At 34.2% G+C, this 16,210-nt stretch overlaps 1 protein-coding gene across 1 annotated transcript; it reads left to right on the top strand.

Annotated features, from left to right (window-relative positions):
- Positions 1 to 2,500: 2,500 nt before the first annotated feature.
- On the top strand, positions 2,501 to 12,658 carry LOC139854165 (DExH-box ATP-dependent RNA helicase DExH8-like). Its single transcript, XM_071843487.1, has 16 exons — positions 2,501 to 2,579; positions 2,665 to 2,698; positions 4,240 to 4,367; positions 5,951 to 6,128; positions 6,594 to 6,767; positions 6,928 to 7,075; positions 7,185 to 7,499; positions 8,233 to 8,379; positions 8,451 to 8,631; positions 8,884 to 9,164; positions 9,373 to 9,495; positions 9,585 to 9,729; positions 10,038 to 10,306; positions 10,395 to 10,571; positions 11,151 to 11,678; positions 12,443 to 12,658. Exons 1-16 carry the CDS (start codon positions 2,501 to 2,503, stop codon positions 12,656 to 12,658), a joined length of 3,123 nt encoding a protein of 1,040 aa, XP_071699588.1.
- The last annotated feature ends 3,552 nt before the right edge of the window (positions 12,659 to 16,210 follow it).

Genomic DNA, 16,210 nt, shown 5'->3' with positions numbered 1-16,210 from the left:
AAGCCCAATCACATTTGATTGTAAAACACAATCACATGTGATTCTGCATGTCAAATCCAATCACATGTGATTGAAAAAAAAAAATTCAAATTTTTTTTTCTTCAAAAAAATGATTTCAACCGAAAACAGACTTTAATTGAGTGATTTGATCAAGTTTGTTAGCGTTTCGTGATCATATATTCAAAATTTCAGACTTTAATTCGGTGATTTGATCAAGTTTTGATCAAAAACTTGGTGTTTAAGGGTTTTAACACAAATTTACTGAAATTTGTCATTTTACTAAAAAAAAAATTCAATCACATGTGATTGGATTTCACATGCAGAATCACATGTGATTGAGTTTTACAATCACATGTGATTGAGTTTTACAATCACATGTGATTGGCATTCAGAATCACATGTGATTTACTGCATGTCAAATTCAATCACATGTGAATGGAAAAAAAAATCGAAAAAAAAAATTTAAAAATTTTTTTTTTGAAAATTTTTTTTTTGAATTTTTTTTTTCCAATCACATGTGATTATCGCGTCACGTGTCGCACTCTGATTGGTTCTTTGGATCTCAATTTAAAAGTTGGTCTCATTTGAATATTTCTCTTAATATCTAAATTACTTAATTTATTAAAAACTACTAACATTATCATAAAAATTATCATTAAAACTATCATTATTAATAAAATTATTAATATTATTATTATTAACACTAGTATTATCATTATCATTAGTTTAATCACTACTAATATTATTTTAGTATTAATATAATTACTATGTTAACAAACTAATGAAATACATACATATAATATATTTAATACATATAACATGACAAAAATTAATATTTTATATAACAAAAAAATAAATATATGAAACATATATATTATTAATATAAAAAGTATATAACTAATAAATTTATATATATTGATCGATTACAACTATGTATATTAATAAATATACAAATGATATAGGTTCGTGAATCCGAGTCCAACTCTGCATTGTTCAGTATCGTCATATGTATTTTTACTACAAAATACAGTATTGTGAGTTTCATTTGCTCCCTTTTAAATGCTTTTGCAATATATATTTTTGGGACTGAGAATACATGCGCTGCTTTTATAACTGTTTTACGAAATAGACATAAGTACTTAAAACTACATTATATGGTTGGATTATTAAACCGAATATCGCCCCTTCAAGTCTGGTAACCTAAGAATTAGGGAAATGACCCCTAATTGACGCGAATCCTAAAGATAGATCTATCGGGCCCAACGAGCCCCATCCAGGGTATGGATGCTTTAGTACTTCGAGGTATTATTTAGTATATTAGTTGCGCGCTATATACTTGGGGATATTCTATATGCATCTTGTTAAGGTCGGTTACCAGGTGTTCAATCCATATGAATGATTTTTATCTCTATGCAGTTTGCGAAATGCCTGATATGAGATGTATATTTATGAGAAATGAAAATAAAAATCTTGTGGTCTAATAAAATGATGAAAATGATTGATTATGATAAACTAATGAACTCACCAACCTTTTGGTTGACACTTTAAAGCATGTTTATTCTCAGGTATGAAAGAAATCTTCCACTGTGCTTTTGCTCATTTTAGAGATATTACTTGGAGTCATTCATGACATATTTCAAAAGACGTTGCATTCGAGTCGTTGAGTTCATTAAGAATATTATTAAGTCATTTATAGTTGGATATATTATGAAATGGTATGCATGCTTGTCAACTTTCGATGAAATGAAAGTTTGTCTTTTAAAAACGAATGCAATGTTTGTAAAATGTATCATATAGAGGTCAAATACCTCACGATGTAACCAAATGTAATGTATTCGTCCAGATGGATTAGGACGGGTCGTTAGATATAAATGGGTTATATACTTGTTTATAGGAATATATACTAAAAAATATATTAGAGTAGGCAATAAAGTTATTATTTATGTATCATTATAAACATGTACACGTATATAAAGTTTTGACATGCTAGATAAGATATTTATTGAACACGATAACGTCATTAATTTTTTTCCTTAAAGCAAAGTCATGTGCAATAATGCGAGGGCATTTTTATCTTTTTATTTAATTTATGTTTTTCATATTCAATTTAATTATCTTCATTACCCAAAAACCTACATATGTTTGGCATGTGATTTGACTTAACGGACGTTTTTAACGTTCCTTAGCCTCGGAGACTGCACATGCAAAACGAGCAAACTATAGGGACTAATCGTGTAATACTTCAGTTCGAAATTGACGTTATAAATTCTTTCGTAAGTGATTCACATGTAGAGGGCTGTAAAAATGCTTCAATGGTTATGTTTTGTCAACTGAACACCCGAGCAAAGAAAATTTATAGGGTTATCCGGAGCAACATAACTTGTCGAGGACAAGCAACCGAAAAATGATGTTGTGCTTGTTATAGAGGCAATAATGATTTTTTTGGATCTATGCACCATTTGACGTTGGAAACATCATTCTTAACCGGATGCAAGAAATGATGGAAACATGTTTTGATCCATTGCCTTTTGAAATGTTGCTTACAAAGTTATATAATTATCTCAACCTACCCGAACATGGTGAATCTCATAATGTACCCCGACCTCATTTCTGCCATCTTCTAAACTTCTCCTTCCACATTATAATTGGACCTTGTATCGTCAGTTTGTTCAACTTCATCTTCATCTTCATCTTCACGATGACCAATATCTTCTACGTTACCTTCGTTTTCAAATACACTCCTTGAGTGAGTGTGAGTTGTGGATGGACCAACATTCTCATTTGTAACAATTTGTGAAGATTGGTTGCTCAGTAAATTGAATTTCAAACTGAGCATGGTAACTTTCGTCATGTGCGACCGAATAATAAATTGTTTCCAAATTTGTATCGTATGTGATTTCATTTCTATATGGATCACCACAGAAATCATACCACAAAATGAGTTTCAATGTACACGAATATGGTTGAACATCAACATATCCGTATATCATGTCACTTAACATGGCTAAATTAACCTTGTAAAATAATGGAAACAATTTCTTAGTGATGATCATCACCAGTAAATCTACCATTAATAAATGTAATTTTATCACCCAAACAAGATGAACTATCATTGAAAATCATCAATCAATTTTTTTTTTTTTTTTGAAAGGCAATAAATTTATATATAAAATAAAACTAGCAAGAAGCTAGTAGTTACAACAATTCTAATAACTTCAATAAACAGGATTCCACGACTCTACCAATCTCGAAAAAATACAACACATATGACTACAATTTCAACAATCTAAGCTTCTATTCGCCGCCCAAATCAACACCACACTAGTCCACATAAGGGCAACACTAGTTAGAACATGAGATCGGATAAAGAAACTAACCACGACTAACACCACGAAACTGAAACTGAGATAAAACCCGTCGATCACACAATCTAACAAAGTGGTGGTATAGCGAAATGTAGAAATGTTAGCGGAGAAAGAAACTACGAATGCAAAATTATAACCAATACCCACGACTTGAATTTCTGCCCCTAAACGCCGAATCAACAAGAACCACAATCATGAAATAACCTTGAAACCAAACATAGAAATAACCTGAAGCCACGAATCTAATATCACGACCATAAATCTCAAAAAACAATGTTCACGAACCTTGATTATAGCCATAACAATCTCACATCTCGATCACTCTTAACACTATGACTCAAAAAAGCATTAAAACAAACAATCCAAATATATTGATATTAGTGATTCACTATTGATATTAGTGATTAGTGAATGATGATGAAGATGTGATTAGTGAATGATGAAGAAGATGAAGTTTTATTTGTGAAAATGTTTATACTATTAAATAGTAGAAAAACTATTTAAACGAACATACTAATGTCGGGTTTTTATCAAAATTGTTTTCCTATGCAATAATTCAGTGACATACGATACTATGCAAAATACTAGTAGTACGGTATTTTATATAATAAATATTCGAGTTTACTTGACTAGGGCCTAACCAGTCAAGCCAAGCGTCACCTTCGGTCCGGTCGTGCGCTAACATTTTGCGTATTTAAGCGACACAAAGCCACGTCACACAAGAGGCCGTCACTTTAGTCCGGGCCCAGCTAGATACGAGTCTCGTGGGCTCACTCTTCATCACCAACTTACTACAAATACACTTTTCACCCTTTTTCAATTATTTTCCTCCCAATTTCATACTGCCAGAATTGTAGTATCAAGGGTTTCAAACAATGACGGTCCCGTCATCATCACCGTCGGAAAATTTTAAGAATCTTCCGATCATGTCACTCCGTAGTAAAATTGTCGAGAAGATAATGGAGAATCGCGTCACACTGATCGTCGGTGAAACCGGCTGTGGTATAATTTCGTTACAACTTTGTGCATTTTTTTCCACTTTTAGGTTATCATTTTGTTAAATGTTCATGAATAGACTGATTATGAACTCATTAGACTATAATGAGGACTCTGTTTAACATTTTATGTTAGTTAACTTTACATTTTACATTATGCGTTGTGATGATAATGCTTGTGTGAGTAGAAATGGCGGCAGTAATACGTATACAGAGAGCGTATAAATATGTATATATGATTGATGTTTTTGATTTTTTGGTTTGAGTTGTGAAGTTATTTGTAGTTATAGTTGGAGAATGAAGTTTTTGCATTTTTGTTTTGATGTGGTTTGAGTTTAGAGTGGTCGGTTTATCGTTTGCTTGATTAGGCTTGATGAAGTTACTGAGTTTCTTTTCTATAGCTTATGTTTAGGTGTATGTATTAACTGAGTGGATTTGGTTTTGGTTTACATGAATATGTTTAGGTCTTATATGCATTTAAACAAGTGGTGTGTGCTACATACAGCCGTACATTGCATTTACAGTTGCATATTATGTTTGATGTGTAAATTAATCGAATATGTTTGAAATAGCAGGTGAAAAGTGTAAATACGATAACATGCAAAACTGTCAGAATTATAAATTGTTATCATTATCATTTCGTTGAGTATATAGCCATATAGGATGCAATAGAGTCATAAGGAACCATGGTTCAGTCCCGTAGATTAATCGGCCAAAGGTCGGAACTATGGTTACTAGAAAAATGTATCAAATGTATTGTTATAGTTTTCAAATAATAACATGAACGTTTGCCAGTGCAAAATTAAGAAATATCTACCTTAAAGTGACAAGTTATTAGCTGAACTGAAGCATAATTCTGTATAATAGTTTTCTTATAATCAAAGAGGAGTAAATATGTCCCTTTTTCTGTTTCAGTTGTTCACCGTTGCATATCATGTAGGTTGGTTCTGAATCGATAATCCAGCTAACTAATAGTTGTTTTCAGAAAGTAGAATTACATACAACCCTGATAGTTCATTAAGTGTCTTTTTCCTTAGCGATTAAAAATCAGTTAATGTTTTGAAGTGTTTCAGTATACGATTCTATTGAAATTGGATGCTCAGCATACTGATTGTTACCCTTTTCAATTGATCCAACTGGAATACACACAGTATTTGCTTTCGAAAATTTGGAAACTATACATTCTAAGATATCAAGTTTATTTAATGGACTTTTCTTAAGATACCAATTTCAGGTAATGCGGTCATGGTTTCTAACCTTTGTCAAGCAACCATTACACATTGTCTTCCTTATAAGAATAGATACATAAAACAGAAAAAAACTTGTATATTACTAAAAAATCCACGCTAGTATCCTTCTGAAATGTAGCTTTATGTGATACACTGATTATGCGGAGACTAGGCCAAAGTATACTTTTGTAGTCCGAGGAATGTCCGTTTTTCCCTAATTTTGTATCTGAAGTATTGAAGTTTTGGAGCATCCATTCCATTTATGATTTAAACGTAAACATTTTAATTATGTCATGCTTTTCTTCACTGCAAGCGCTTATAAATTGATTGATTCTTGTTACACTCCTGTTTGATATTCAAGGCAAGAGATCGCAAGTTCCTCAGTTTTTACTGGAAGATAACATTCATCCTATACTATGTACACAACCTAGAAGATTTGCTGTGGTCGCAGTTGCTAAAATGGTGGCAAAAGCTCGAAACTGTGTAACAGGGGATGAGGTTGGATATCACATTGGTCACTCCAGAGTAATGTCTACCAGGTACTCGGATTATTATTCACTGTTTGAACCATTTAATAAGTGCTCCACATGTACTTTATAGCTATTAGACAGTTTTTTTTATTATTTAAATTTTGTTTATTAGTATATTAAGTACTTTGTTTGCCCAAAAAAACAATTTCTGTCATGTTAAATCTCTTGCATCTCGGGGTCTTTTATGAGTCACTTGATAGTTTTGGATATACTTGAAGAAGTTATAGAAGTGGTTTGTAAAACTAGTAAACACTTGACATTGGGTTATAGTTTTATCCCAAAAGATTGGCAGGAAAACTTAATGATCCAAAACTGGCCGCAAATTTCCTTTTTTAGATGGTTAACGAAGTTTCTGATTTTCATGTTGTGTTGTATTCACATTTGTACATAAATATTTTTGTACCATTGGTTATTTAGGGTCATAGTTTATGTTCCACTTCTATAACATTAACATTTTATATTGTTGAAATACAGGTCTAAGATCATCTTTAAAACTGCTGGAGTTTTGTTGGAGGAAATGCGAGAAAAAGGAATAAATGCTCTTAAGTATAAAGTTATTATTCTTGACGAAGTGCATGAACGATCTGTTGAGTCAGATCTTGTTCTTGTATGTGTGAAGCAGTTTCTGACCAAAAATAGTGGATTGAGGTTAGCAGATCTCTTTATTTCATTTACCACTTCTTTCTATTCAATGCTTTTATATTCCGGGTTTTATCATTTAAATCTCTCTCGTTAAATACGCGCACGCCCTGCACATTTTGCTTAAAGTGACTGTTGTATATAGTGTTTTATATTTATATTTTATTAGGTTGGTATTGATGTCTGCTACTGCCGATATTACAAGATACAAGGAGTATTTCGGAGATCTTGGTCGGGATGAAAGGGTTGAAGTTCTAGGAATTCCTAGCTCGAGTCAACATACGTTGTACCAGCGAAGGGTGTCATATCTTGACCAGGTTGACTTTTTACCTCTGATTTTGTATAAATGTTACTCACCTGCTATTTATTTATGGTGGGATGTGTACAACTGTATACACTGTTTAATCTTAATTGTTGTATGAATAGGTGGTTGAAGTTCTTGAAATGAGTTCAGAATTAACGTCTTTGAAATATTGTTCCGGATCAAGCCCCTGTGACTCTGAAGCAAATATGAACGAGGAAGTGCACAAACTTATACACAATTTAGTGATGCATATTCACAAAAAAGAACCCGACATGGAGAAAAGTATTCTGATATTTCTTCCAACATATTATGCGTTGGAGCAGCAATGGACCATTCTAAGTCGTTATAGTAGTGATTTTAAGATTCACATCCTACACAGTAGCATTGACACAGTGCAAGCTCTTAGTGCAATGAGAATCTGGAAATCTCATCGAAAGGTTAGACTCTATGCTCTTCATATTACTGTATTAGAAGATTTGAAGGTTGTTTGTTACTTAAGGTGGTAAAATGCGCGGTTCAGATGGGTTGGGTAACCAGTTTGCGTAACTCGGATTACTCGTTGAGTACTCAGCTTTTTGCAGCTCGGGGAGTACTAGCCAAGTACTCGGTCAAACTTGGTCAAACTTGGTCGATCTTAGACAAACTTGGTCAAACTCGGCCAAAACTCGTGATTACTCGGAAAATCGGTCTAAACTCGTAAAATCATTCAAAATGGGTAAAACTCGGTGAAAGTCCAACATCCGAGTACTATCTGAGGACTCCCTAAAAAGTCTCGAGCGAGTACTCCCGGAGTTGCAATTTTTGCAACCTTGTGGGCAACAGGTTGACCAGGTTTGGGTATATTTGGTATGATTTGAAATGAGAATTGTTGGGGTACCATTTAACCTGAAAGACTTTCTGTTTATTATTTATAAATAGTGTTTCTGATATGATGACCAAAGTTATATTTGGTAAGATTTTCTGTTTATTATTTATAATCGAATAGATTAAAATAAGTTGGTTTTGGGAGGCTTTACGCGTTTAAAATATACTCTGAGGGACTTTCGCCCCATTGCAAATTAACTAATAATTATGTTGAATTTGCTGCTCCTAGTTATAATTGTTTCTGACAATTATCAATCGTGGTTGTCAACCAGTGTAACTTTTCTCTGAATTTTCTTGCTGGTTTAGGTTATATTGGCAACAAACATTGCAGAATCTTCTATTACAATACCAAAAGTGGCATACGTGATTGATTCATGCCGATCTTTGCAAGTCTACTGGGATGCAAAAAGAAAATCTGATTTTTCTGAGATTGTTTGGGTTTCTGAATCTCAGGTGAGTAGTAATGTTCACTTTCTTTTTTACTGTATACATTAAGTCTGATTCCTCAAGGTTGCATGCTATAGGCTGAGCAGCGGCGTGGAAGAACAGGCCGAACTTGTGACGGGGAAGTATATCGACTCGTAACTGAGTCGTTTTTTGGTCAGTTTGAGAAATACGAGGCCCCTTCGATATTGAAGTTATCATTGAGGCAGCAGGTGCTTCTTACAACTTGTGCTGAATCAAGGCTTATCAATGATCCCAAGGGTAAACTGTTCTTTATACCAACTCGTGTAGGTGGTGTTATATCTTTGTATCTTATCTCAGTGTGTTGCAGCAACTGGGATTAATCTCCGATTAATCGGCGATTGTTAGGTTTATGAGAGGGTCTGATTTAATTAGTCAAATTGGTCAACCATTGGTCCTGACCGATGCAACCTTTGCTTTATCCACTCCGTTACTTAATATGGTGTCTTGCTCTTTATGCTTATCTAAACTAATCTCAGGGTTTTATTTCAGTATTGTTACAGAAAGTTATGGATCCACCCAGGTCTGAAGTTGTTGACGATGCACTTGAATTGCTGGTCCATATTCACGCTTTAGAAAAAGCATCTCCTAGAGGCCGTTACGAGCCCACTTTCTATGGGCGATTGCTTTCCAGTTTTTCTTTGTCTTTTGATGCTTCAATGCTTATCTTGAAGTTTGGAGAAGCTGGAATGCTACGTGAAGGCATTATACTCGGTATCTTGATGGATACACAACCTTTACCAATCACCCATCCATTTGGACGGGAAGCAATGGTATGTATAATCATCCTCATGAATTTAACCATTTTTATTCATCTACATGTGGCAAAATGGGTGGGTTGAGTAATTGTTCAAAATGTGCTACGATTATAATGGGTAGTTTTTAGTATGGGTCTATGTTGAGTAATAGGCTGAGTTGTCACCTCTAGATTTGGCATTTGCTCTAGTAGATTATTGATATACTTATAACCTACATTTACAGTTTACTAAGTTCATCAGTGACTATTATACTCAAGATGGTAAGCTTGCTGGTTCGATCTGTAAGAAGGAAGTGATATTCATGGCAAATTTTTGTGCCTTCCAGTTCTGGCAGCGTGCTTTTCAGGTAAATAACATTAATATGATTTTTCTGTTTATTTATCAAACAGTATGTTTATAAATAGCTTGCATGACATGTGTTTTACAATCGTGAAGGATAAACTACGTCTTGAGTGGTTGACGCACGTTTTAAAGTTTGATGAGATGCCGAACGTACAATTATCGTCCCCGAAGATCGAAGAAGAGTGGTGCATGTTCCACAATCTTGTGCAGTCATCACTCCAACACATTGCCGATATATGTACGATTTCTGAGATGTCATTTAAGCGTTTTACATAAAAATGGCATAGTACATGTTTATATTGGTCTGGGCTGACTTAAGAATGCTTACTTCCCTTTTTAGATGTTATTAATAAATAACCAATGTATTAAATTTTACCACGAAAATAATACTATTATTTTCCATTTGAAATTTTTGTATTTAACCCATTTGACCAGCTTGAAATGACATATAACCCACTTTATCCTATATATATGTAAATGGGTTGAAAATGCTACCTCTACTTTTTGTGAGTTTTATGTTGATGTGGATAATTTTCATGACTGCAGATGAGAATGTTATTAATTCTGTGCATAGATATCGCCCCAATTTTCTATCATCTTCCAATGGTCTACCGGCTTACTATGAGCCGTATGAGTTTCAGCATACATGTCATCTTACAGTCGAGCACGATGAAGGTTCCGACACTCTTGCCGCAGACTATGACATCAGCAATCCGGTTACTGAAACAAAAAAGTGTATTGCCTTACCTTTTGTGGACGATAACGTATTTAGGAATGTTGATGTGGCTTTTAGATTGGTTAATTTGATCAAAGAGGTATTTAAAATTTTGCTTTGCTTGTCCTTCTTCAGTTATTGCTTATTGGCTTGTAAACTGATATCATTCTACCTGACATTTCAAACAGATTAGGATGTGTTATATGGATGATGTATCTGGCAAACAGCAGAATCCCGATTTGTACGGTGGTGTTGAAATTTGTAGATATTTTGTTAGTGGGACATGCAATAAGGGAAGCGAATGTTTGTATTCTCACTCGTTTGATGCTAAAAGACCAGTTTGTAAATTCTTCTTATCAATGAAGGTATGCATTACTTTCATTTAATGTAACCTATAGTATATCTAATTGGATCACTATAAATGTTGGTTTTTCACAACTTTTTTTTTTTTTTTATTGAATCAGAGTTAATACGAACACCTATCATTTGTGGTGGAAAAATGATTGGGGTGGGGTGGGATGGGTAACAGTTATAAAAGTGTTATTAGGTTGATGGGCAACTTTTAAAGTGAGTCTAAACGAAAATAAGGTTTGATCCTTTTTTGTAGTACATTCTGGGTGAGTTTTGATCTGTTTGACCCATTTTACTTGTAGCTAAATTCTTGAACATTGTCCATTTGTGATATGAATAAGACCAAGTTACCATTTTTAGGCAATCGGGTTGAAATTTGCTACCTCTGTTTACCGTACATTTAGAACAAAAGGCATTTTTTTTTCTCGAAGAAACATTATCATTACCGTTGTGTCTTACTAAACATTTGCTTTCTATTTTTGAATCTGTGCCATTATTTGTATTACATGACATGATTCTTGCTATTAAAGCTTGATAAGCAAATGTACGCCATCGAAAAAACAAGCATTGATGAGCTATTAATACATCTACAGGGTTGCAGAAATGGAAATGAGTGTTTTTTCTCACACAGTTCAGACCAGCTTTCCGTGCCTAAGAACAATACCGTATTATGCATGGAGGAAGATGCATCTGCTGATGCTTCTCTTCTTCTAAGTTTATTTCCCGCTCCAGATGATGGGTGCGTTCTTATATTCGACGATTATGATCAACAGTTCTCTAAACATTTCGCTTCGTTTTACAAACCCTCCTCTATAATCTGCACAACCCCTGCAATTCAGTCTTCAAACGGAACGTATATGGAAGATTTAAAAATAGTTTGGGGACTTTCACATCCACATGGAACCATCATCTCCAAAGCTGCTGATAACGCAATTCCATGGCGAAAAGTTAAGAGTTTTATTTGGATTCCCCAGTTTAATAATGATGTCGAAAACCGGGAAGAACAAGCAGGGCTAATCAAGATGTTTTTCGACTATCTTGCTATTCGTTTACTGGGCGACGCTTTGTACGAGACTCAAGTTATCATTGTCATGAACAACCTTCGATTTGCTCAACTGCAGGTACTATTATATTTTACTCCCCCTTTTTCTGTAATTAGGTATTCTGTATATATAAAATGTAATTAGTTAATGTGTCAAATAAAATTACAAAATTATGCTCACTAATGCTACTGAGTATTCAATTTCTGAGTTAGTAAGTTTCAAGAGGTGGATGGGTTGACCTGAAATGTATATCTTTCTTTTATTTGTCTAAACACATTATCGTAAGGCTATGACATCAGCAATCCTTGTTTCATATAAAGGTCATTCTTTTGACCCGTTGAGAATGGCAATTCTACCTTTTAAAGAGTGGTGTCCGGTGACACTAGTTTGAATTTTTTTTACAAAGTACCCAAAAATTGTATATGGCATCACTAAATCAAAATATAGGACCCCATATACTTTTGAGATTTATGGTTTTTTAGAGTTACACATCCATTAAAGTACCCTTCATTCATAATAGTTTTGAAAAATTAAAATAAAATCAGACCCCTTGTTTTCATCCTGCCTCTTGATAGACCACAACCTAACTTGTCCAATTATAAATAAGTATATCAGCGGGCATGAATGAATAGTAGGAATAGTAACACGATGACGTCAGTCTTTTTTTTTTTTTTTCATCCAAAATTTTGGGTCCAAATGGGCCTATGACCTCATCCTAGTTATTACTAAACGGGTCAAAACTCCTATCTCTAATTTAACTGTTATGATAGAACCATCCATTTTAAATATACCATTTGACTTCACAATAAAACTTAAAATAACACCCTCATATATTGTTGCAGGTTGAAAGTGTGGCGAAAGAGAGTTTCTTCTACCTTGGACAATCATTTGCATTTGATGAGTACACCTTTGGGAAGCTGTATGATGAATTCACCACAAATAAGCCTAAGGTGGTGTCAAAATCAATCGTGTATGCATTCAATCTGCATCCCCCTACTGATATTCAGTTTGGTGACTACACCTCAGTTCTTCACAAGCAACTCCATATCATAACTTAGGATATGATATTGGTAGTTTGTCCACTTATTATAGGTCAACTTAGTACTGTGCTTATGTGGTTAAATTAGTTGAACCTGCCTTTAACTTCTCTATTTTTAGGTATTTTGCTGGTAAGAATTAGAATCTATCTTTTGATGATGAATTTTGTAAATAGTTGGTGTTTTTTTCTTTTGCCAAGACTTGGTATACCCGTGCGGGCTTTTAAAGGAACTCCATTTTGCATCTGAATCTAAGTTGAATATGTTTAAGATCATTTCAGAAAAAAATCAACATTGTGAAGGGTAGACTTGTGATTAGTGGTGTAAACAAGTTGAGACGAGAGCTCGACTCGTTTAAACTGAAAGAGCTTGAGCTATCTTTGTAGCGTAAACTCCTGTTAAGGGCTTTGAAAGGCCATTGATTAATGGAAGTATTTTTCCTTGTGTAAGAGGGGAAGGGAGGGAGGGAGGCGGCACATCTCTATTTTTTTAGCGAAAATAACAAGAACTTTTATAAAACAGAAAACGTTTTCGAAAAGAAAACGAATTCAACGAGGAGTACAAAAGAGGAACCTTAGTGAGATTCGAACCTAGAAAGCGGCTACCAACGAACTATCTCGTAGATTTCAAAACTTAAGTTTTATCGAGGGACTTTTATGCAATTAATTATTAATTTGATGAATTTTGAGGTCAAAAAGTTGAAATTGTAGTCATTTGCTTATATGTCACATTTACTTACATTTCATGTATTAATGCGTGTAAACCCTAAATAAAGGGTTAAAATGTTTATTAATCATGATTTTGAAGAACATACATACTAGTTGTTTGATGAAATGTTTTAAATTGTAGTTTTGTTGATGAAAGATGATTTAATGGTGAAAAGTAGTTAGATGATTAAGGGTTTGTTAATTCAGTTACTTCTTGAGTTCACCATGGTTCATAAAATTATTAATTTATATTGTTGATCACCAAATAATAGAAATTGTCAAGTTTGTTGAAAATGTTAGCTGAAGTGATGAAAATTTGATCAACGATATGTGTTGGTGATCCTCAAATAGATAATAAATAAATCGGTTTAAAATTTGTTGTTGAAAAGCATTAAGATAGTGAAACCATTTTATTTTATAGTAGAGTTAAAACGATGAATAAGTTGTATTTTTTCATTTTTGTTTCGATGAATACTATATACTCAAAAAAAGTAATAGTGTAAGCTATAAATTTTCAGTTTATACGGAGTATGTCATTGTCAACATATATAAAGTTTTGACATAGTAAATAAGGCATTTATTCGAATTATGCGGCTGGTTCCTAACATTTGTCTCATATTTCACATTTATCACTTATGTTTTTTCGACTCGGTTGGTCACTCAAGTATAATAAATTACATGTGATTCGTCACCTTAACGACCATTATGAAAATCGTTAACCTCAGGGTCTATACACACAAAGCGAGCAAACTACATGGATTGTTCGCGTAACTTTATCAGTTCAAAAAGTGACACATAATTAGTTTGACTAGTTTAGCAGGTAACCGGTTACATTTGTTTACATTAACACGGATTTTTAAAGTTTTTGATCTGCAATGGTATTTTTCAGGTATATAGCCTACATTGTAACAAAACTGAAAATCTTTAGTATCTTAATAAAATTATACTATGTATAATCTATCAGCAATAATAATGAATAAGTATCAATTTCAATTGAGCATATAATCAAATTCAAAAACTAGTTGTACTCCGTATCATTTACCAATAATGAATAATTATCAATTATCAATAGAGCATATAATCAAGGGATTATCACCAAAATGCCCAAATATTTTTTACCCCTTAGACCAGAGCCAAAAAAAAAAAAATTTGACAAAATGCCCTCGCAAGGCGCAAGGTACCTTGCGACCTTGCGACCTTGCGTATTCTTCTAAAAAAAATCACGGTTAAATGACATGTTTAAACCCGTCACTCCACACTTTCATCCGACTTCGCAAACACGCAAATAAACAGTAACACAGGGAATTCGCAAAAACGCAAGCACAAACGCAAACCCTCTTCATCGCTTCCATTACTACTACCAGATTCTCCTCCTTCATCATCTCCACCACCACCTAACCCCTCTTGCCACCACCGTGACCTCTTATTCTAGCCTACAAGCGTTTACACGAAGTATTAGGGTTTTCACGCAAAATAAATCGGGTTTTCACGAGGTAATCAAGCTAATAATCAAGGAATCAACCTCTCTACGATGGCGAGCACCCAGGTTAGTGATTACTTTGTTATTTATGTGTGTTTTATCGGTTTATTTTGGGTTCGATGCGAATTGTATAAATGTGCACACCAACTGCTCGATGAAATGTCTCTTCGAGGTGTATTTGTGTTTAATGAAGTACAATCGTTGTTTTATGACATGCAACTGTATTTTAGGTTATATGTTCGAGTGAAACATACATAAACTGCTCGTAAAATTATGGAAATTAATTAGACGCAAGGCCTAGTTTGCGTGCTTGCGTACGCATCGTTAGTGGACGCAAGGTTATATTTGCGTCCTTGCGTGTCGCCAGAAACATGTCTTTGAGTCCTTGCGTTGGTCTATTAAACGGACGCAAGTTTTATCTTGCGTCCTTGCGTCCTTGTACTTTCTGCTGATTTTAAAGTTACTTATGCAGGGATTTGTGGAATGAAAGTTAACGATGAAGAATAAGTTGAGCGTTATAGGGGATGTGAAGAAGGTCATGACTGAGAATCAAATTAAAAAGTTTAAAGAAACGTGTTTTGGTCCATGGTTAGATCTAGAATACTTTGGTAATGATCCCGGGCTTGTACATTGCATGCTTCAACGGAAGAGTGTGCGGCCGGAAAGACTGGATAATGTTAAGTACCCCGATGAGCATGAGGATATATGGTTTCATTTTCAGAACAATTTTTCGATTAGATTTGGTCGCCGTGAATTTTGTCTTGTGACGGGTTTTTTGTTTAGTAGCCGGACGGACATGGCACATTACATCCCGAAGAATTATGACGTCCAGACCGCACCTATTAGACGACGTTTATTTAAGGGTTTTAAAGATTCTCAAAATGTTTTGATTAGTGATGTTGAAAAGATGCTTTTAAAATCTGATCACAGCCGTATTAGTGACGATGATGTGGTGCGATTAGCAATTATCTTGATTGTAGAGAGAGGTTTTATGGGTAAACAAGGGATCCATGTTGTGAATAAAAAGTTTTTATGGCTAGTCGAAGAGTTATCGCGTGTTAATCAGTACCCATGGGGGTCTCGTATTTGGGAGCCAACTTACGAAGCGGTTAGTGAAGGCTTTGTTATTCGTGAAAGCCAATTAGAGAGTGGAAAGGCGTACACTTTGACGGGATTTATGTGGGCTTTCAAGGCAAATGGTTGAATATTTGTTATTTAATGTTAATATTTAAGATGTAACATAAATTAAATTAATTGTTTTTTTATTTGTAGATTTGGATTCTCGAGTCTTACCGTCGTACCATTAAACCGTTTGCAAAAAAGACTGACAAGAATGGAGTAACGAGGGCTCTTTTTTGGAAGCGTTCATCTGCCGAGTCATTTGGA

Source organism: Rutidosis leptorrhynchoides, chromosome 6 (genome assembly GCF_046630445.1).
Source record: "Rutidosis leptorrhynchoides isolate AG116_Rl617_1_P2 chromosome 6, CSIRO_AGI_Rlap_v1, whole genome shotgun sequence".
In the NCBI taxonomy this organism is placed as follows: domain Eukaryota; kingdom Viridiplantae; phylum Streptophyta; class Magnoliopsida; order Asterales; family Asteraceae; genus Rutidosis; species Rutidosis leptorrhynchoides.
The sequence above is the reverse complement of the archived record's forward strand: the minus strand, read 5'-3'. Positions and strand labels throughout refer to the sequence as shown.